The sequence below is a fragment of the Bombus flavifrons genome, chromosome 3 (assembly GCF_040668555.2).
Source record: "Bombus flavifrons isolate JBK064 chromosome 3, iyBomFlav1_principal, whole genome shotgun sequence".
Lineage (NCBI taxonomy): Eukaryota > Metazoa > Arthropoda > Insecta > Hymenoptera > Apidae > Bombus > Bombus flavifrons.
In genome coordinates this window covers 10,614,958-10,638,851 of record NC_138444.1, presented here as the reverse complement: position 1 = coordinate 10,638,851, position 23,894 = coordinate 10,614,958, and the positions used below count along the sequence as shown (strand labels likewise).

Sequence of the window (23,894 nt, the reverse complement as noted above, 5' to 3'; positions counted from 1 at the left end):
TGATCGATTTAATCGTTTCAGGGAAAGTGAAGTGTTATTAATGAAATACGAATTCTTTATCAGTACGTGTATAGTAGGTCTTGAAGGTGGCATTATCTTTCTCAACACGTATTATCGAAAAATTATCAGGAACTTGAAGTATCGGATGTTCCAGCCGAAATAAGTGCAAATTGTTTGAAATTTAACACGTGTGACTTAACACGCGAACATGAGAATGTACGACATTGATCGTAATTATTTAATAGAAGCAATAATTTATATAATTTAATATGAGTTTACGATACAAAATTTTCAAATTATTCTAGGTATCTCTTTCTATCATATATTCTATCCTATTTGTTAAACAAAAAACATCGGAAACTTGCAATCTCGAAAGATGCATAATTCAACAAATTACAGGTAACTCCACTTTTTGTAATTTTCCCGCCAAAGCGATTCTATGATAATTGATACTTATCTTACGTAATTTCATCGATTTTCTCTGCTTTTTTGTTTCGCGGAGTTAACCGATTCGGCGAATAAACGGTTCAATCGTAAGTCGAAGTAGAATAGGCGATCGTTTATTCTGGTTAACGTGCGGCGGGAAATTTGAATTTCATAAGAGCAACGTTCGATCGATAGATCACTCAGGCTCGAACGGAATCGGACATCTGGAGTCGGTGACCGGCGTACATACCAACACGGCTCATTGAGCAACTGCATGTGCAACCGTGGCTGCATGTGCGAGGCTGCATCTCGGTCTCGACAGCCGTGCGAGAGCAATGATTACGCGACGCAATGTTTTCGAAACACCTCCGCAACTTCGCGGGCTGCCTTGCGCTCTCTTTTCTCTACGCCTCGATCCGCTCGTGGGAATGTATTAAATTAGAGGCGTAAACGGATCGATGTTTGTTACGGCATTAAACCAACTGTTACAAATCGGTGATTAACGGATGCTGCAATTTTTTTCACGATTCCTCGATATTTCTCGTATATTATATGTAAATAATAATGTCAGTAATTAATAAATCGCAAGTTTACTTTCTCTTTAATTTAATTCTCTGTTAGGTATCGAATATTGGGTATTATTAAGATCAACGTTAATTTAAATATTAATTTAACACCGATCGTTAAGAATTTATGTTATAAACGAAATTTTTAGAATATCGGAATTTTATGTTCATTAGGATAATCAGATGATTTCGAATTTATAAAGTTAATTGCTGGAAATGTATTTCTTACGCGGAGAAGGATGATTCTCCTATATCGTAATACTTTTTACATTTCTATAGAGTTTCACCACTTTTTCTGTTTCTTCTTTCACACAGCATGTTTCAATACACATACATATTAAGCCATCACTTTCACGTAGGGGAAAACAGTAGTCTTTGCGTCATTCTTTCTTTCGCGATCCACCTATTAATCCAAATCGAGATCACGTTGCACAAAATGTATAAATGGTAAATTAAATTCACTTTCCTTTTTTTTTTTTTTTCTTTCTTTTCCCTAACTTTGTAAGATGGTTCGTGGCGTTTACGGTTTAGTAAAAACTGGATTTACATATTACGGTTTTCGAACGACGAAGCAACAAGTCTCCTATCGTGGGGGCTGAATGTTTCAACGCTTCGCTGTTTCAAAGATATTTGTCTTTCATAAAAATTCATAGTCTTCATCAAACATCGGCTAAAAATTCTCAAGCTTCCACGGATTTACGTTTAGGAAATGTCCACGTTTCGAGTCAAAGCTCGGATGCTTCGACGTGTCGTTTTCCTTAAATTTAACAGCTCCTCGATTCTCCTGTTGAAAAGAAACATCGCATCGTTAAAAATTGCGAATGTCCAACTCGTCACCTAAGAATCGCGAGTTCGCACTATCCCGCGCTGTCTCGTCGTTCAAAATTTAAACTATTGGAAAAATCAGCCCCTAAAGAGTGAATCTTAAAGTTCCTTGCACTTAAAGTTCTTCGCAATCTCTTCGTTCAATATTTAAAGATCGCCAGAAGTCACTCGAAATACATAAGTAGTACACTCTCTACCTTTCCCACCTTAAAGCTACTATTCTTTTACCTACGAGACTTAAATTCGTAGATGAATGGCGTTTACATGGAAGCGCAAAAGAAAACACATCAACGTGACGTAAATACACTTAGTATATTAATAAATAATAATCGTAACACATTGCCCATTGTGAGAGACCTGATCTATGTGGGTCGCGTGAATTATATGTAAAATTCGTCTGAAAAAAAAACATATTTTTTCATTGCTTTTTGCCGAGAAACGCTACATGATTCATCCTGTCTGGCAGAAGAAGCCAGAGATTTGTAATTATCGCGGTTAACGTATTTTCCTGGTGGCACAAACAACTGGTCGAAGCATGTTGGAGTTAACAAATATTTAAAAAATTGTAAGTATCATCACTGTGTCAACATGCGACATTCAAGAGAAATTTTATTTTTCTTAAACCATACGCTACATTCAATAGTTGAATGTAGATTCACGAGCCTTAGAAGTACGTCATTGCAAATAAATATAAATTACAAATCGCCTATCTACATACTATAGATTATTTAAATACCATGATTGTGGCGACGTTCACCTTTGAAGATAAATTTGAAATACCGCCACTCTGACGACATCCAATTTCAAAGCTATAAATTTCTGCGACTGTCCCCCGCTCCGAAAAGTGCCAATTCGCAAACAGATCTCACGATCGTCCACGAGCCTAACCGATTGCAAGAGAGCGCGAAAGGGGGCCAGAAACGCGGAAATGCGGTTCTCAGCGGCGTTACGCTACCGGATAGCCGACAGTCAGATAAAGTTCCTTCACCCCTGGGCGTCGTTACCGGGCCTGTCGTAAGAGGCACGCGTTTTCACCGGCTGATTGCCAGGCCCAGCCACGTTTTATCGGTCGATCGATCCGCGGATTTATGCGGACGGGGTAATTTTATGGTAGCTCGGCAGCCTGTCCCGTGATACGATTGTCGTTGTTTTCGCGGGCAAAAAGCAGTTGGCCCCGGGTGGTCCGATACGGAATCGCGATACCAACCGTAGCAACCATTGTCGCTGGTAGACGCCGGTTAATTTGGATACCGGCCTGATAAATGAACCGTGCTGGTGCAAACGCAGGATGAATAGTCGCGCAACTGGTTCCAAGCAGTGCGGCACAGCGACCAGATTTTTAGCGACCGTCTTAATTTTTCCCCTTGACGCAATAACAACCAAGTAGGTCATCGGGCTGGCCGGCTCGGTTTCTAAATTCTTTGTCCGCTTCCGTTTAGCGTTAGTCACGAGTTTCTTCCAGCTTTGAGATCTTTCGAGTCTTTGTGAGCAGAGATTTCTCGAGTCTGACTTGTTGGATACGATGGCTAAGCCGAGAAATGAAGTTTGATTCGAGGGCAAACCGATTTGGCAATTTTAACCAGATCTTGCGAAATGTTTCATCGAGTTAATTGCAGTTATTCAGTTCCTTTGCGGAATTATTTGACTTTTCTTTTTCTCTTTCAATTCTCATAGATATATTCGTCCTAACTTGGACGATCATGTTCATCCGTGTTTAATCATTTGTTCGTCTGAGAAGCTTCTTCGCTTTATAACATTCACTTGTACAAGTTGCTACTTCTCTCTTCAAACTTTTCTATTTTTTCAAACACAAGACGCGATCAATTCTATGAGTGCTTCGCCAGAAACGATTCTGTAGTCTGAAAATGATCTCAGTTTAAAAATTGTGCCTTTCGTTGCCATTTTTCTGGCCAACATACCCTGTCTTTTCGCTGGCACGGAATTCGAAGACGTTGGGATTTCGACATAACGCAGTCGCAACTCGATTTTTTTCCCATATAGCGGAACCGGCGGGAATCGAAAGCGCAACCTGCTCGTCAAAAATTCCCTCGGCCGGTGGGTAGCTGTCGCAACGAGGAGAAGACGAAGTCCCACGCGAGTCTACGAGTACGTTGCACCGACATATCTGTCGTGGCCGGTTGCATATCTCCCTGGGACCATTGTCTCGATGCAAGTAGGCCTGCATCAGAATGCAATAAAATTGTCCTTCCCCCCTCCTCTATGGGACCCAATGACGATGGATACGTGGGCAGCGCGTGCGTGTGCACGTGTGGTTAGCTTCCGCGGGAATGTGGGCAATCGCGGGTTTTTCTCATTTTCAGAACCAGCGATAGTTTTCTTCGGTAAGATGATCGACGATATTGCTTACGAGATAAAGAAAGAGAAAAGAATAGAACGTATACGTAGGTATTCCGATAATTTTGATATATTTGGTTAAACTGCTATGGAAATTAATCCTTTGCACTTTGAGGTCAACTCTGACGCGAGAATGCCATTTTTTTCTTAGGATTCGGGATGAAGTAGAGTGAGAATTGGCAGAGAAGAAACAGGGGAAAACAAGGGCGGCGCAAGGGGTTGGCAAAGTAGCTTTAAAACTATAAAAGTCAAATTAAAGTATCCAGTTTAGTGGAGTAAAAATGAACGAATTGATAAATTAGGAAAGTTGGGTAGCTTTGAAACTGTGAGAGGTCAGAGTCAGAGAAAGAAACATTGCCGTTACGCTTTACGACTGTAATATTTCAAGAATTCTAAGGAAGTTAAAGGGTCCGTAATTACACAAAAGAATACCTATTCTCCTCTCTTTCAAAAAAAAAAAAAAAAAAAAAAAAAAAAGAAGAAAATGTCCCACTGCGGCTAATTTTTCATTTCAAATATTTGAAGAAAATTTTATTCGTTCATCGCGCGTGAAATATCTGTTCTTCTTTTTACTGTTTTTAATCTACTGTCAGTATATTTTATATTAACGGTACGATACCAAAGCTGTCACTTCGTCAGTGAATTTTTCTGGAAGAAATATCTTTCACGAAGCTGTAGCGAATTTCTTTGTCCGGATGCAAACATGACAGAAGTTTAATACGCGAATAATATTGTAAATACTTGAACGAGACGCTTATTCGCCGACTACGGGACTTGGATCCTGCACTTTCTTATCAATGCAACTCTGGTTACGTAGTTGCTTTTGAGCACGTAACACGTTGCACATGCAACCGAGACAACGGTTACGGTAACCAGTCGTACATCAGTGTCCATAGTCCAGCGAGAAGCAGATAAGGTCGACTGGCGAGTGTAATTTGCGATGTTCGAGTGATATCTTAATCAAAGGAATATACTGCTGTCATAGTAGTTACCTGGACGGATTGGAATTTATCCGTAGTGCTTTTCAGATATGAAACTTTCGTTTCTTCCTACAATCGTGCATAATTTGTATAATTGTAATTTGTACTCGACGCTTCTTCATTTTCAGATTCTTTCCATACTATTGAATTTTACCGAATTTTCTTCGATATTGTTTTATACAAATTTGTAATTCCACGCTGCGAAAATTATTCATCCGATGAGATCTGAAAGAATATTAGGATACTCGTGATAATTTGATCGATGATAATTTACGAGAAGACAAAGGTAACAAGCAGAGTAAATTCAGTTTTATTGCAAAATTCAGCAAAAATATTGCAAAAAAAAAATATAAAAAATATTTTATTGTAAAATTCAGCAAGTAAAAATATCGCAATTATAACGATTGTTCTGTATTAGAGAAAAATAATTACCTACTCGTAATTCCAATAATTATGCCAATAAAGTGGCTCCAAAGCTGCGAAGTAAATTCTTTTGTGTTTATATATGTACCACTACAATGTTTAACACACAGAGCGAGCACAAAGCGGCGAAGATTCTTGAAAGTTCTCTGTTTGAACTGTGGACAAGATGATTTGTCTGCTCTCCCAGCGGAGATGGAATCTGTCCGAAAGAAGAACGGTGAAAATCTTTTCGAGTCACTGTAAATGATTTACGAGTGTGTAACGTGGCCACCGTACTCTGGAAATTTATGATCACAACGCGCGAAGAGAGTGCGAAAACCGCAACCATAAAGTTTAGCCGCAACCCCGTGACCACTTGACTCTAGTTTGTAAATTCTCTACCTGGCCACTACCAATGAATTCCCTGCTGGGATGAGCATAGAAAATTTGCGAAATTTCCTCCATTGCCAAATAGTTTAGCTTAATGATTCTCGCCGAAATGAAAATCAGTTTGGGTAAGCTGTAAGCCGCTCTGAATTTCGCCACAGTTTCTTTAGTTTGCTCCACTTAAGACGATCTACGGCGCTTTTATTTCAGATAGAGTTTGCGTACGTTATTTTTAAATTTCAATGAAGTTAGTCTTTATACAATGTCGAATTTAAAATCGTACTTCGTTGTTGCTTTCCGATTTTCACGTGTTGAAAGAAGAAAGAAAGATGATCGTTCGAAATTCCCTGCAGTATCGCGGACTTTGCAACAGTTAGTTTAAAAACGTTCGTGCGTGAAAAATTGCTTTTTCTCTGATAGGTTTCTTCTACCGGGAGAAAGACGAAGCGTTTCCAGATAAATACATAAATCGTGCTTGATAAAGCGTCGCAAATTTCAATTATCTCTGCTATTAACGTTATGGTATATTACATCAATCGAACATGACAACGATAGGTACGCGCAAGGAGACGCGATCAGATAATCAAGTATTCAGGAGGCTGATTCAGCGTTCATTACCGTGCAATTCATAGCTATCTTATCGCGTGAAATTTCATCATTAATACCTTTCAATTATTCCCCTCGCTATTTCTACGGTATCTCCTTCTTTAGAAAGATTTATTTATCTGCCCTCTTTATTTCCACCTAATCCATCGAGTGAGATTCCAAAATTCTAGGAAACGCAAGCGTGGAAAAGTACTCGTCGAATATCTATCAACGAAAATTATCGTTATCATTTCCACTTTATTTCCTACCAATAAATGGAATCGCTTTTTCCCGCTGAAGTTTCACCCTCTCTTTTATTTTCTGCCCTGCTCGGCGAAGATCTCGAACGAAGTTTACGAACGACTGAAGTGGCCAACGTATTAACTCCGCGAGAGGATTTCTTCCACGGAGGAAAAACTTTTTCGCTTCATCCTCTGTTCGCCAACAGGATCTTATGATTTCCTTTCCTTTTCCTTTTATCCTCAGCTGCAATGGTTCTCCCGACGAACAGAGAGATTAGCTAACAGGTGTTCCAGGTAGACTCGGCTGGGTCGATTACACGCTTCGCCATGGAACGTCGGGATCTCAACTAGTGATAAATCTTCCCTGTTGTCCGCACAAAGGGGATTCAAGGTAACGGTGGTTCGATTCTCGACGCTTTGAACGTGAAAGGGAGCAGAGAGGAGCGCCGCTGTCCTTAGCTTCATCCACCTTTTTTCCTCATTTTTACTCTTTTTTCTCGTTTTACTGCAAGCTGACAGAAGACTTTATTTGAAAAATCGCGCAGTTGCGAGGAATCTCCTGAGGTTAATTCCTCGATCATTAATGCAGTACATGGATTTGAAGCAATCAATGCGTATTGACAATTATTCAACTGATTCGTAACAGAATGAATGATATTGTTTAGTTAAGGAAGCTGCGAACAATATTTCCTGCAGATATCTCATTATACAATTAGCTTTATAGTAGCTGCGCACACAGCACAATGATAAGAAGACATGTAATCTGTAAAAAGAAAAATGTGTTATTCGAAGGGTTGATTCTAAGAAACTGAATATTTCAGACACAAAAATTAATAAAAATAGAATTTGGATGATTGAATGGTAAAATTCGATTAACGTAACAATCATGTATTTATGATATTTATACATATGAAATATGTATTTATACATATGAAATTGTCAGGAAATATAAATAACAAAGAGATATCACTTACATTACATTACATTAAAGCATGTACTTATTGTAGCTTTATTTGTAGTTTATTAATCAACGTTAGTAGATCCAAGTTGTACAGGTGAATTTTAATATTAAAATGGATAGAATATTTTCCTTTGAATTGGATCTTCTCATTTTCTGTGGAACCCAATTTAATTAAAAGAAAATGTTTTGCACCTATATTATGGTTTCAACAATCAAAGTTTGTTAGGAGATTGAAGCTCAAAGCGACGAGAAACACAGGGAGCTCTGCAGTCGCTTGGAAATTAATCTCCTTGGACGTTTGAGCTCAATCATGGCGTGTCTCTATGGTCACGACCGTAGTTAGGGCAGGTCGGGCTTCGATTATATTTAGAATAGTCACGTCGAGTCTGACAGTCTCTAGTAATATATGCAATTCGAACCATTTAGCGGATTTACACGATGACCATGATCTAGACGCGAAGCGAAGTCGTCCAATAAAGTTGTACGGACCACTTCGATGTAGCCTTCAAGTAAAAACAATTAACCTCCCGCTGACTCTTGTCCTATTTCAATAAAAATTAATCTACTACCAATCGTCCAGTAAGAAATATTCGAATTCAGATACTACGTTCACTGATTTATGAATTTTGTATGTATTATTACGTACAACATTGATGTCGTCGATTAATTCAACATGACAAGTTATAATGTGCATATGTAAGACTGTAAGAACGAGTTGATCATATTTACTTATTGACGAATCGATAAATGTCATCATTATTTATAGTCCCAGGCATGCATTATTCGCAATATCTCAAGTTTGAAAAAAGATAAATGCTTGGAATGACAAATAAAAGATAATAGCAAATTTTTCTTTGGCGATTAAAGTTCTGTAACCATTAAAAAGTGTACAAGTATTTAAAGGAAGTACTAAAAAGAAAATATTCCGCTGATTTTACCGATAATATACTTTATGGTACGATCAATCAGTGTCTTACACAGTTATTTCAAAACATTAATATACAGGGTGGTTGGTAACTGGTGGTACAAGCGGAAAGGGGGTGATTCTACGCGAAAAAAGAAGTCGAAAATATAGAATAACAATTTTTCGTTCGAGGCTTTGTTTTCGAGAAAATCGACTTTGAATTTTCGCTCGGTACGCGTGCACTTTATCGCGTCTCGTTATAACGTATCTCACTGTAGATCGTTGTCTCGATGGAAAAATTAAAAAAAAAAAATTTTTTTATTCTATATTTTCGACTTCTTTTTTCGCGTAGAATCACCCCCTTTCCGCTTGTACCACCAGTTACTAACCACCCTGTATATAATAATCTTCGCAAATATGACTTATTCGGTATAAACATTCTAATCGATTTCGACATCGTGTGTCGTCATCAGGGACCATCGTGGCGTCACCGGAAGTCTAGAGCCGTTAACCTCTGTGATAATCGATATCTTACACATTCTCTATAGCGTTATCAAATATAATATGTATTCGAATTTTATTGCTATCTATTAAAATGTAATAACTGGTAATCGATCTATAGGTTGTGATAAGAGGAGGGAACCTGCGAAAAACAAAAGTGAGAGTGGAGGATCGATTCAGAAAGGAATCCAAGTGGCGCTAGAATTATTCCCGTTAGAAGGCAGCAGTCTGTCATACTGGCCACGCCACGCTAACCGTTTATTCAAGGCCCGTAGTTAGGGCAGGTTAGGCTTGGACTGCGCCCAGTTTGCATCAATTTAGATTCAACCTTCCGTTGTGTATTGTTAGTGCCACTTTGTCGGGGCAAATTTCTTTCGGGGAAAAAAACAGCAATTCTCATTGAAATCAATAGATCATCGATCATTTGTATAGCTGTCAAGTATCGTCGAATTTTTTAAAGACAAAAAATTAATGCGAAAAAACAAAGAAACAAGAGGGACAAGGTCAAATCGAAACGAATTGCAAGAGGCGATCAATTACGAGGAATTATAAACTTCGCGGAATAAGAAAATAAATAAAGAAAAATAAATACGAATAATCTCAAGATTCGCCGATAACCGTTGACAAATCGTTGAACTTTGATATTCAAATAACGTATCACTGGCCACCTGTGTGAATCTCGTTGATAACGATAATACTTTTTATCTCTTATCTACTTGTACTTTCATTTATCAGTCGTCTTTCTTCTATTAAAATACGTCGCGAAAACTTCAATCGAGGTCCACAAGAAAAATCAATTTCTATCGATTTTCTAATGCCAATGATATTTTATGGCTGAAAGGGAATATCTTAATATGACTACTTACGTAATTGAAGGAAAGACTTGTTAAATCTAAAGATACAAGGTTATAGAAATAGCTGCATACCACGACAATCAATATTTTACTGTATACTTTACTTTTACTATCTCGCTTTAATATTACTTACACTTTAAATATTCAAGAAAGCAGCAAGTATGATTTTTCAATTCAATTATTCCATTCTTAACATATCAATCTGAGCCTTCTTTCACGATCGAAACGATATTATTAACGAAATTTCACAAGACACGTTTTCCTAGAGTTCCTAAATCCTTACATAACAGAAACAAGTTTGGTCATAAAAGAAACTAAATTTCACAAATAAATACCAGAAATTACAATTTATGCGATTAATCTGTATGACGTACAACTGTAAAATGCAACTTGTATATTTATTAATATTATTAGGTAGTAGATCATTTTGTAAGAAGGCCCTGAAATGAAACAATGAGAAACGGCTTCTCCTGGAACAAGATAACGCGTTGTCGGTATCAAATACAAGACGAAATTCAACGAGAGACTCGATGACGTTAGATAATAGAAGCAGAAGCAACGGTCTAATGGTTAACGAGCTACAATTGAGGCAGGTTAGTCCCAACCTAGGTGGAAGCCGGATTAGGGAGGCTCGGATGGGTACGCGTTCCGCTCACCTGTAATCTAACTTCTACTTTCCGTAGACGTAACCCACGTGCTCGATGGAAGTGTATAAAGGCACGTTCACACAGTTGCTACTGTGTACAGTATATGTACATACGTGCGTGCATGTTTGCCACCGGGGTTAAACAGCTTTCACTCTCCGAGTGTTAGTGAGTCAACACAGCATGTCAGAGGAACGCACGATAGGTACATATCCTCTGATTGTGTATCACACACCGATCAGGAGCGTATGCTTGGGTGCCATCGGTGGGTGTCTTTTAACAGTTTGCGGTCGAACGTGATCGAATGAATTTTCACACTGAACAAACATTAATAATAAAATCATAGGATACGTCCGAAGAACGAAACTAATATTTTCATAAACAGGATGTACATTTTTTGGAATTTCAATCAAGATACTTCTCGTTGTTCAGAAATATCGAGTACCGAGTTTAACATCGTAATCGATTATTGTCTTTTGATTTTGACACTGCGGAATTTCTTCGAAAGACTGCAGGTTTTGCAATAAAGCACTTCTAAAATCTTATCAAGAATCCTACGTATTTTCGAATATATCTGCTCACGATCACTATCATATACATACCATCGAAATGATGCCTTCGATGACTGAGAGTGGACATACGACCAAACCCGAAAAGTACTTTGATCGCTGACAGATTGACGGCGTTCATACAACCAAGGTACTAGCAAAGGGTTCAATCAAGTAATATAATTTTGTTTCACGGTGGTAAATACTCGAGGCGATTTTTATCGGACAAAAGGTTAATCGAGAAGCCTTAATCATGACCCTAATGTTCGTCATTTGTCGTTGAAACGTGGAATTTCATGTTAGACTGGGTATATTTGGCGCGAGGCTGAAACGAGTAAAATAGGACCGCCGGTTTCATGGTGGTCCTTGACTACAAATTTACTTTTGTTCTCCGTGTGGTTATAGCCTGCGATTTTACGACGCGGTTTCTTCGTGCACGCGTGTACGCATAATAAAGGCTAGGCTTGGCCTCTTCGTACTACCGATAAAAATCCTTGATCCTAATGGCGGGTCAACCGTGCCAATTGGCCATAGGAACGAGCCGGTTGTGCCTTGAGGATACCATCGTGGTTCAATCTCGATAAATCCGCCTCGTTATCGTTCCAAAACGAAATTTTCCTTCTTTTCTTTGAGAAATAAAATTCATACACGACCAAATCGTTTAACGCGAACTCTCCGCTCGGTGGGGTAAACAGAATGACGTGTTGCTCGAGCATACCTCCTCGAGCACGTACTACTCTAATTTCAAATCTATCGAACATGACTTCGATTTGAATATTTAAATGAATATTTAAATTCTCTTCTTGCAGATAACGTGTCTATGTATCCGTGTGTATATGTATAATCTCGGTTAGTAGTAATCGTTTAGCAAAAGCGTAAATATCTCTCTTTAAATTATGAAATCGAAGTACATAGCATATTGATTCATATACATCAATGTGAAGTGACAGTTGTTAAAATTCGTTCAAACAGTGACAATGAAATGAATAAAATAACAAAAAGTTGGGGATTCGTTCGTACAGTAATTTCTAATTCATACACGTTCCATGATATGTCATATTGTATCAAACACGAACTTCACACTGCACGGTGCAAATATTACCTTATATTATCATGAAGAATGACTTTATGATGCAATTGTATACTAATGTTGAAGATAATCGCGGTAGAAATTATAATATTGAAAATTCATGTCGAAGAGAGAAACCGCGGGGCGCCAGTACGCGGTATTACGCGAATGTGAATCGGCAGTGCACGGCGCAGGCGCCGCGAAGCCGCGGCACGCCACGCCGCGGCGAACTCACTCGCGCACCGCATCGCACGCCACACACAACACATCAACTAATAACGTGCAAGCTTCGATTTGCTGTTACCGCGAGGGCCACGCGGTCGCCATAGGAAAGCAACAGCTCGTATTATCGTGGTGGTCGTATGTTGTGCGCGCGAAGGAAAGTGTGCCGTTCAGAAAAGCAAAAAGAAGGGGGACTGTTGTTCGCGAGCGTGGACAGAACAGACTTCGAGCCTAACCCAAAACAAACTCGCGAGTTTTCGCGCCGGTGTCTCGCGGCCAGTCTCGGTAGAGACAGAGACAGAGTGAAGTTGTCAAACGAAAGAATGGAGAAAGTAGAGTTTTAACGTTTCGCGCGATTCGATTTGAACGGACGCATGGAAAGTCGTGTTATGCCATCCTTAACCTTACACGTGAGATCATTGGAGGGACTATTACTGAACGAGATTGTCGTTAACGATCGTGCGATTGGTACGTTAATACTAAAAGCGAGATAAAAGAGCGGGAAAATCGCAGAGAGTGTAATAATCGCGGCAGACTGTCGTGACGAGAAATGACCGTGCAAGAGTTCAAACCTCGTGGCAGTGCGGCCGAAGAACAACAGCCGTCCGGTGATATTCTGTCACCGTCTAGCGAGCCACTGGACAACGACAAGGAGCAATCGGCCCAGGTCTGTTATCGTGGTGCGCCCCAGGATAGTGAAAATCTATTGGGACGAGTATTAGCCGGTAAGCCCCCATATCCATTTTCGTGACTTGTATACGCGTTTCATCCGTTGAAAAAGGAAAAAAAAATTCAGCCTGAGGGTCAGCTGAAACGAAACGGATCGGAACGAAAGGGAGAGTAAAAATATTTTCCCGCTCGTTTACGACCGTTCGATTTTAAATCGATTATAGGGTCGCGTGTGTATGTTACGTAGAGTGTGTCCACCATGCACAACAGGCTCGTAAAAACATTCTTAACCTAGCGTAGATCACGATTCAGGTAGGAAGGAATAGAGAAAGAGGCAGTTTCACTTTCCAACGGGGTTGGAATGTAGGTCGCGGGGCCCGGGACGAGGCTAGTTCGTTGCCCTCGGTCGGCGGCCTTCCACTCGGCGCTCTGGCAATTTTTCTCCCTCTCCGTCTCTTGGTTTCGTCGTCTCTCTCCCACCTGCGCGGCTCGATCTTCCCTCTCTTCCTTTTGCTCGTGGTTCTAGCCTAGATAGTGAGCCTCTCTAGTGGGGCTCCCACCCTAGAGTGTTCGCTGTTCTCCCTCTCTTCCACACACACGCACGCGTTTGTTCGTTCGTTTGCGCTCTCTCTCTCTCTCTCACACACACTCACTCCTTCTGTCCCGTTCGAGCGCTTCCACGTATCCTCTCCTTTTCGCGTCGTGTTCGTCTCTCTCTCTGTTTGGCCTGAACTCGTCGTGAACTCGCCACGGCGTTGTATAGAGAGGTACAGAGAGTGAGTCGGTCGGTCTCTTTCCCTCACGGTGGTCCGTAGAACAGGAAAGTAGGTCGGTGGGGCCTTGGCGTGAGGCTAGTTCGTTCACCCTGCCTGGCCCGTAACTGGGGCAAGATGAAATTAACCGAGCGGCCCGCCACCTCGCCCCACCGTCTCCTCTCGCCTTCTCCTACCTCCGTTCGGCAAGTAGAGTGAACTCCGCGACTCGTGTGGCCAATCGCCGGCGGGCCGGTTCAACAAACTCGAACTGGGTCTCCCTACCGACCCGTTCACCTCTATCTCTCTCGATCCTTCTCGATCTCTCTGTTCAACTCACGCGCCTTCCCTTCCCTACCAAGTGTAGAGTTTAGCTACTCGACCAACCTCCCCACCCACGGCTATCATCGAAGGTCACCAACACACTCGGCCTACCCGTTCGCCCTCTTGTTCTGCTCGCGTAAAACAGACCGATGTGCTTCTCATATACAGTTACACATCGCGAGCCGTTCATAAACGTTCGCCCACCTTTTGTTCTTCGCGGACTCCCCACATCGGTTTCTATTTTAAAACTTTGTTTCCTTTTTTGCTCCTTTTTCTTGGTTCTTTACTTTTGCTTTTTCGATAGAAGTTGCATTTGGCTGGAGAGGGGAGGGTTCAGAAGGTTGGAGAATTAAGTATTTGGAGCATTGCAAATGAGGGTGGAATTGGGCGAACCGTTCGGTAAAGGATTTGTGTACTTTGGGAGAGGAATTAATATTGGCGATTGATTCCCTAAGAAGATTAGGATGTTATTCGGATGAACGTAATAATGCTACTGTAATTAATGTAATTAATGTACGACACGGACGAAGGAAACGAAACTGTTCTATGATGACATAAAATTATTCAGATATTTTACGTAATTAAATAACACGTTAAATAACAGTGTATTCTTCCATTAACTGTGAACGTAAACGTGTGCGCGTAAACAGCCTTCGTAGATAAAGAGTTACCATTCAACTAACTGTACCATCACCTAATATCCACGTATTCCGCTGCAGAGTTTTTCATCTCATCGACTTTCATCGCTTTTCTTGTTCCAACTAACCTACTCGCCGAAACCTGTATAATTTCACCTATATCCATTCCTGAGCTTAATGTAGTCCACACATACCTGTCCAACACCTACGAAGAATTGCGTGAGTACGCGATTCGGGCAAGAGAGAAGGAGAAAGAGAACTATGACAAGCGTACGTACAATACACGTAGGTACGTCACACGCACATTGTACGCACACAGGTCCGTTCAACCGGCTGAGAATTCTCTTCGTAAGCCCCGTTACGTAACGCCACGATAGTGAATTACGTATGGGCTACCTACTCACCAGCCTGTCCCTCTCTCTTTTCCTCTTTTTCTTTCTCGATTTCTTTTCTTTTCTCTGGGATCTCGGCTGTCCCGCGGAGAAAGTACATTAACCGAGCTGCTGGACCGTGATCACTCTCGCCTGGGCGGCCATGTTGGAATGCTTTCACCGTTTCTCTGTTCCTGTGAGCCGCTGCATCCGCCGTTCGGAGCACTGACCTGCCTCAACGAGCGTAACTACGAGGTGGGTCGAGAATCGTGGCTCTCTCGATCGAGCTGTTCCGCTCGTTGCATTCCGAATTTTCACCAGAATTCGTGCCACAACACGGTCGCGCGAATATTCCAGGTACCGCGACCCGTTCGCGTGAACGTTTCAGGCACTGCGACTTGTTCGCGTGAACATTCCAGATACCGCGACCCGATCGTATAGAACGTGGCTTACTGCGATCGCTTCGAGTCGCGGAAGCGTATTTTCAGCGGTGGACGATTGGTACATGTTATAATTTCTATTAGACTCTTTAGTCCTTTACTTAGAAAGGGTTATGTGATTTAGTTAGACTGATTTTGATAGACGCATGATCTATACTAAGAGAAACGAGCGGAGATATTGTAATAGGAACTTGCTTTTTCTTCAGGTAGGTTCTTTCAAGTTGAAGGTTTATAGAGTTCCATGGAAAAATCTTGAGCTAAGCTTCAGTATTAACGGTGGAATTTCATTTACATATTTTTAACGGTGGTTCGCGTTCAACGAAGTGTATTCAATCGATAAGAATTCATTTAATCGAGCAGTAACCAAACTTTCGTTCAAATGATGGAGTTCACATAACCGTGTAAATTACTGACACAAGGTAATCCAAACACAAGGTAGTAATCCTCTTTTCGAGGATCTCAAGATCTCGAAGATACGCTGATCCTTATTAAAAATTGCTGATCTCTGTAGACCGAACTAGACAAGTACACAACTCCTAATCATCTTCTTGCTTAATTATCAACGATAGATACTCATTGTAACACCTAATCGTCTCTCTTACATATACATCCTTAACGATACATCCAAATCGCTCAAAAATTGCTCATATCCACCAAATACACCTAAGACTCGCATTCGGAAGCACCGTGTTCCATCAATGACTCAGGGTTAATGAATCGGGAGTAGTCGGCGAGCGTGGTGGAACGTACCCAGGAAAGCGCGAAGATCGGCTAGCGTACTTTTCTTAAAGCTAAAGCAGGAGGAAGAAAAGCTCGTTTCGACACCCGACAGCCGCGCGAACTCCATCGAGCATTTTTTAATTGCGCTCGTGCTGACGACTGGCTAACCTCAAAAGCAAGACACACGGGCAATGGCCTGGCCTCCTCCTGGTCCCCAGTGACCTCGATTGATGCGCTGTGTCCTCTCCCAGTCCACGATTACCCCTCTTCCCCACTTCTCCCGGTTCTCTAGCCCTCTCTTCCCTTCTGGTGGCTAGAGGAGCGTTGACTCGACATCGCCCAATCAGGGGCCGGTTCGTCGACTCTCTGAGCTGCTCTCGGGGTCGTTCTAATCTCGCAACGTCCCTACGCCACAAGCCAAACCGACGAGAAGCCCGATAAGAGTACGATCTCCCTTCTTCCTCTAATCTCTCTCTCGCGGCTCTTCTCTTTTTCTTTCGCCTCTTTATTTCTCGCGGCTCTTGGTTCACGCTGCGTGCGGGCCCGCGGAGCGAGCCGCTATCTTCGTCTGCGAGCGTCATCCGTCTCGTTCCCGCTCGAACGTACACGCCAGCACGCCAAGGTGAACAACCTCGAACCGTGTCGCGGTTCTTATCGCCCCGCGAGCTTGGACCCTTATCGACGCGAGCGCGCGCTTCTTCTGCCGAAGTTCGCTGAACCGATCGCGAAAATTCTCTATGCTTCTACTCGCATGTACACCGTAACTCCACACTTTGTAGTATAATTGAAGTCAGGAAGATCGAGTAAGTGGTCCAAAGTAAGACGAAAATCAAGAATAGAAAAATTACGTTGATGGTTCCAGTTTCGAAATCGTGATACTATTTGAAGAAATCGCAATGAATGTTTGATATTTACTTAGCCTTTTCCGCTGACTCCATAATCCCAATCTTCACAATGTTCTTACTTAAACCGTAAATAAGCGAAGCGTTGCTCGAAGTATCGAACAATGTTTCTCCACAAACATTCCGCTTATTTAAAAAAAAGAACTGAAAAAAGTAACTGAATAGTTTCGGTGCACTAACGTTGCGCTTATTTTAAAGATACATGAAAAATTCATAAAAAATTGCCATGAAATCCATACCAACGAATCTTCCATACTCGAACCCTTCCAAACTTTCGCAAACCAGTCCATACGCGTTCCCACCATTCGAAGTAACACAGTCACAGCCTTCAATCCTTTTAATACGCAAACAAATCAGCAATACCCAGCGATTCTCGCAATAGATCCGCTATTCCGTTCTAATTTGCGAGTTTCGAAAATTCCGGCGGCTTGCAACAGCGCCGCGTGTCCTTCGCCCGCTTCCATTCGCTAGAAACTTTCCAGCTCGGAAAGGACACCACCCGAGATGCATAATTTCGTTTCGCAGCGGCGGCTCGTAATTCGCGCTTTCACCACGTTGCCTAGATGAATAGACGTGTCCACGTCACGGCAGAAAACGTAATAGAGTCGAATGGTCAACGGCTGTATTGTGTCTAGCGTTTTTTATCAGCAGCTGAACAGCGGCCGCCGATCGAGTCACGGTTCACCAGGAAGAAAGTAAGAGTGGTCCGACCAGGAAGTTGAGGCAGTGGCGAAGGCGGTCTGTCCGGATGCCGATGAAAGGGAAGGCCGGTGGTTTCTCTCTTTCTACCAGGCTTGATCTTGTTTCTCGACAGATTCGTACGTGGTCGTGACTTTCTCTCCGCTCCTTCGTTCTCGAGGGTAGAATTTTCTTTGTTCGGATGCTTGTCTCGATGATGCAACGTGATGTGTACGTGGGTATTTCTTCTTTATTCCTCAGTCTTGTTTATTTTTGGAAAGTTACAACGATCGATGGAATTTTGGGACTGATAGAAGAGAGTAAAGTTTAAGAATTTTCTGACCATTACTTCGCTCTCGAGGATGGAATTTTCTTCTTTGTTTTGTGACTGTTTCGATGGAATAAAGTTGAGTGGGTATTTAATTTGTTCTCTTCCTTTTTACCTAGTTTTCGGTTTAGTATTAAAGTTGATAGTCGATGACATTTTGCGATTGATAGGGGAGGATAGAGTTCAGTCAGCATAGATTTCGCAGTTGGGATGATCGGTATGCTGACGACATGGAGATGTTCTAGGTAAAATTAGAGGGAAGTGGCGAGATTCACAAGGGGGATTTGAAGATCTATTAGAGCAAGTTAGAGCGGTGCAAGAGCTGGAACCTAAAATTGGAACGGATAGAGCAGTGTAGTTGCGTGAATTGGTGGGGTTATGAACTGGCAAAATCATTTTCATACATCCGTACCCTTTCGTATCCATAAATCATCAGCTAATACCAACAAATTTTCCTCAAATTTGTAATCTGTCTGCGCAGTAAAAGGTTTTATTTCGAACTTAACCAAACATTTCTACACTTCAAATTACCCATGCAACTCGTGGCATTAAAGTAACAAAAAGGAACCGCTTCTAACTATTCAAACTCACGTTATACCACGATCTTTTCCATAAATCAGAATATCTGAAATCTCTGAAATGTTCGATGCCATCGAGCCACGAGAATCATCGCGTTTCTATGGAACGTGATTCCGCTGAAGATTGCTCCGAATCGAGGCGAATCGAATCGAGCGTAAACCAAGGGGCAAAAAGAAACAGATCGTAGACGATTCCGCGCGTTTCACGGAAATTCAAGCAAGCTTCACGACTGCTCGCACAGTCAACCCCCGGAAACTCGGTTGAGAATCAGGCTACGGACGACGGGAGGCGAGATGGGATTGTGGGCGGTGTGTGGGTGGAGGGAGAGGACAGAGGGTAGCAGCCCCGAGGGCAACGAACTCTGACCCACCAGCCAGCCCTGGTATTGCTACCCCTTCCCCTGGACCGGCTGCTAAGTATAGCATTTCCACCAACCTGTCGCCCCTTGCTACAGATATTATATCTACACCGTAACCACCCCCTCCTCTTAGCCACGACCTCTTGCCCCTCTCGAAAGCACGGTAATTTTGTTCTGTTACCGCTTTATCGCTGCAGCTGCACGCTGAGCCACCGTTTAGCTGGCTGTTGCTGTTGTTTTCGTTCTTCTTCCTTCTTACGTAACGCGTTTCTACTTACAATTAGTTGCGAAGACGAAGACTATTCTCTTCACCGTTCAGTTCACGTAGATCAGATTGCGATGCAGTATGGAAAATTTTATCCATTTCTATCTACATACATGCGAGATAACAGTTTTTAAGAATTTACTGGAGCGAAATTTTAGTTGGTGCCATATTTTTTTTTTTTTTTTTTAATTAGTGCCAACTGTTGTTCATTGACTCTACTCATCCCATTGTGAATTTTGATTATATGAATGAAAAAGTACAATTCATTTAAAGAATTAATGAACTCCTGTTACACGAATTTCGATTGATTCAGATGGATGCAATTCTACGGTACATCGAAGAAGCATGCTCCTAAACGATCCTCGTCTAACGTGTTCGTAGTAGTGATATATAGGTATACGCGTCTGATGCGTCGCTGTAGATATATACGTGTCTGACGCGCACAGAAAATTCTACTGTAGCACTGTGACTACCGCTGACGCGATACTAGCATCATACGAGTATCAACTACTAGTGCATAATATATACATATTTATTTATTTCATATATTTTCAAATAGCCAAAGTTACTGAATTTTTCTATAAATAATAATAATAAACTAATACTAATAACTACTATTACTACTACTACTACTACTAATAATAATAACTATTAGTTAACAATAGTAATAATAAATATAAATAAACTAAATCATATTTTGTTTATTCGTGACATAAAAATTATATTCAAAACTCGGAGGGAAGGTTCGTTTTAATGTTATCAAAGTTTCGCCTTAGAGCTTAGCAAAAGACGACGCGTATCTTTGAAAGTGTGGGAAGCCAGAATAGAGACGGACCACTCTCTTCGCGAGTAATCACGAAAAGTAGAGTAATCGCGGTCCCGATTGAATTTCTCCGCGACGCGGAAATGCGTCGAGCATTGTTCCTTTGCCGTCCTTGCGGCTTGTTTGCCCCTTTGAGCTCAGGGCAGAGCCTTTTACCTGGCATCGCGAATATGGTGCGCGGCAAGGCGGACTATGCAACTTGCATCTTGAAGAGAAGAATCGAAAAGACGAGAACTTTAAGAGCCATGTTGTAATGAGGATTGCCGGTGGTTTTGGATCAAAGAACGAAAGCAGATCGTTTCTAAGACGACGTTTGATGTTAGCCTGTTTTTGAAGTCCATATCATTTGTGTCTATCTAAATATCCTCGATACTCGTATCCTTTGTACTAGTTGAAGCAAAAAATTCGTAGACTATTTGTTGTAAGAAATTGGTGTTACATAACATTTTTGTTCCAATACGGCACAATAATACAGCAGTATCTAGTAATAACCCAGTAAGCAGAATACGAACTTTTCACGGAATTAATATACGCTTTTAGCAAAAGATTAACATATTTTGTCACATTAAAAACTGTAGCAGAAAGTATACATAATTCATGTGTTAAGTTGATCGAGAAGCTCTGTTGATACGCTTTCAGGGATTATGCATTTGGGGATTATTTGGGACATTTTCGTAATCACGCTAATTGGAACAACCGTACGTTCAAATTTTCTAAATACAAATTATAAAGAAACTTTATTTCTTCGCGTTTATTATAATCGCCACATGCTCTGCCTAACAACTTCCATGTCTTTCCTAAAGTTAATACATTCGCCGTAACAATATTATCCTTAACACCTGCTCTTCCCCTACCTCTTCACCTATCAACTTCACCAACCCTCCCCACAAACCTCAACGCATCTGCCAGAAAACCAATTTCCAAAATCTCTCTCGTCCACCAATCTCACCCTCTGCATAGCCAGGCACGTGCTGCGCGTTTCAACGAAACGTTAGCCGCATGGTGGAGTCGCGTGTCTAGTTCTCACAAAGATGCACTTCGATAAAAGCGATCTCCTAGCGATCATGCGATTATCGTAATTCAGTCCGGTACATACGGCGGTGGACCAACGGAGATACGAAAGGCTCGGTGGTGGGGGCGTACGCGGCGGGAAAAAGCGGCGCGCTTTTCCACCCGGTAGTTGCATACCGCGCCACGTGGTGGGGGTAGGGTGGAACGGCCTCAATAACGTAAATTATCCCGCCAAACGTAGGCGGACCGTATATATCCGTGTCGAGTGGCCCCCGCGAAAATAGCAGAACCATGGACCGTCCGAAAGAGGAGGCGAGGACGAGTGCGAGTAGGAGAATCGACGGAGCTAGCAAGGTGGGGAGAGCAGAGAGTTGACAGTGGCGGGGATATGGCAGGTAGCGGTGGTGGGGGCAAGAGAAAGAGAGATCCGCTGGCCTAGTTAGGGTGAGTGCCACCCTCGTCGGTCAACGACCTCGCGACCTCGACGCTCGCAATCCGAGCGACTCCTCAGCCACCCCTCCATCCCCTTGCCACCCTTCCACCCCACTCCACCCTACCAGCGCGTCGCCACGACCGACACCGACGAACGTCACTTTCCGCGCGCATTTTCCTCGGCCTGATTAGACCACTGGGAACACGTTTCCTACCTCGATAATTCAACCTTTTCTGAAGTCAGCGCGCCTCGTGTGCGATATACGAATGACGATAGTGCGCAGGAGTGGATGGGGATCTTGAGAGCTTTCTCTCTTGCATCCCCTTTCTTTTTTTCGTTCTGTCTTTTTAGGTTGTTTCGGAATGAATGTTTATGGGATATGCGTAGAGATTTTGTAGTGTCAGAGCTGAGTTGGAGCTTTTAACCTAGTAAAGGTAATTCTAATTAAATTAAAAATTAATGGTGGTTACGGTTTCGTGGCGATTTCACACGACCAATTTACGTTGGATTCTGAGTTTTGATATCGCGGTTGCGAAATGGAATTCGAAAGATCCGACTAGTCGAATTTTCTTCTTGTTGCTGTTTCTTCTTTCATCTAGGTTTTACAATTTTGGTGAGACTTTGTTGAGATAGAAATTGAAGTACTTAAGATACTATGACACAAAGTACGTTTTTTGTCAAGTTATGGAAATTTTTGTTGCGTCTTTTGTCCCTTAAGTTATTCTGATATTTTTCCAGCATTTTTATTCTACCTTAAAAAAGGTACAAGAATATCAAGTAGGTTTTCCTATTTATTTTTAACGTTACGTGTACACAACTTTTGTTTCATCGCTTGATTCTTGATGTTAACCTAACGCCACTTGTATTGGATGAAATTCAATTTTAGTTCGTAATTTAGCTTTTATTGATAAAATGGAAGTAATAAGTAGGTAATTCTAATTGCGGTTGCTTTACAAAATTATAAAATGATATCCCTACTCCGTTCTATGGTTTCGTTCGATAAAACGCATTGAGCAATTAATTAGAAGAACGAAACGCCCAACATGGCGTGTTTAGTTCTGATTCATTTGAATTCTACGCGACGCTCATATATCATTCCACGCAAATTTCCAATGCGTACTTTCATTTTCGACTTCTCGCCTGCATTCTCTACGAGGCAGAGCATAGTTCGCTGAAACGTGCCTTATGTGCAATCTTTATTCACCAAACAGAGGATCCGGATTCCACGGGCGCGTTCGCAAACGTGGCAGAAATTCGTCGGTACGCCAAAAAGAAACGCGTGAAAGAAACATTACGAAAGCTTGACCGAAGAAACGTGCACGCAGGTAATTCGAAGGAAGAGAAAGCAATTAAACCGTTTCACTATCACTGGGACCTCCTAGTTGAGCAATATTTCACCAGTCGTTGCTCGACATTTTTCTTCTCTCTGTACTCGAAGTTGGGTTTGCCAGTAAAAAAAAAAAAAAAAAAAAAAGACGACATCGTTTGTAACCTACTCGAAAAAAAGTAACTGAAAAAGATAAGAAGGGAAAAAAAGGGTTGGTAAAAAGCACGTTCCAGTAACTTCCAAATTAGGAGGACGCTAAAACAGCGTCTGTTTCGAGTAAAAAAACGTAAAATATTTTATTGCTTTTTCTGCTCGTCACGTTTTTTCTTAATCCGCTTCGTGGATAGTTTGGTTAAAATGTTTTAGAGTGGAAGGAACCTTAAGAAAAAATAGAGGACTTCTAATCCTTTGACTGTTTTTACGCGTTTACGAGCCTGGGGACCGTGTTGTTTGCGAGGGAATTGTCGAAAGAAATTGACTTTGCGACATCGCGATACTTTTTAAACCCGTTAGTGCCTCGAGAAACCTTCACCCCTTTTTTTTACTGACCGATATTACCACGCACGACGAACCCTCGGCTTTTTAGGGTTATAGTTACAGTTAAGGTCTGGCAGAAAATGCAATCGTTTTGGATTTTTCTACCATTAACAAAAGGATTTGGCAGGACAACTCTTCCGTCTCGTAAATCATTGATTTTTCCTTTGGACGATGAGGAAGGTATATTGCGACGCGACTTGTTTCTTTGGAATTCGGTATCTTTTCACTGTCCGGCGAATTTTTATCGCCGTCACCATAAAAAAAAGAC

General features: G+C 41.6%; 1 protein-coding gene across 2 annotated transcripts in view; it reads left to right on the top strand.

The window, feature by feature from the left end:
• E75 (ecdysone-induced protein 75) overlaps positions 1-23,894 on the top strand; it is a 219,768-nt gene that overhangs the window by 96,295 nt on the left and 99,579 nt on the right. Inside the window, exon 1 of one of the 2 annotated variants that reach the window (XM_069110621.1) lies at positions 12,542-13,196. The exons of the other annotated variant lie outside the window; for it this stretch is intronic. Coding sequence (XP_068966722.1) covers positions 13,022-13,196 — 175 coding nt within the window. The 5' untranslated portion in view covers positions 12,542-13,021. Of the gene's footprint in view, positions 1-12,541; positions 13,197-23,894 lie in introns of those variants that run through there. 2 annotated transcript variants of the gene reach the window in all.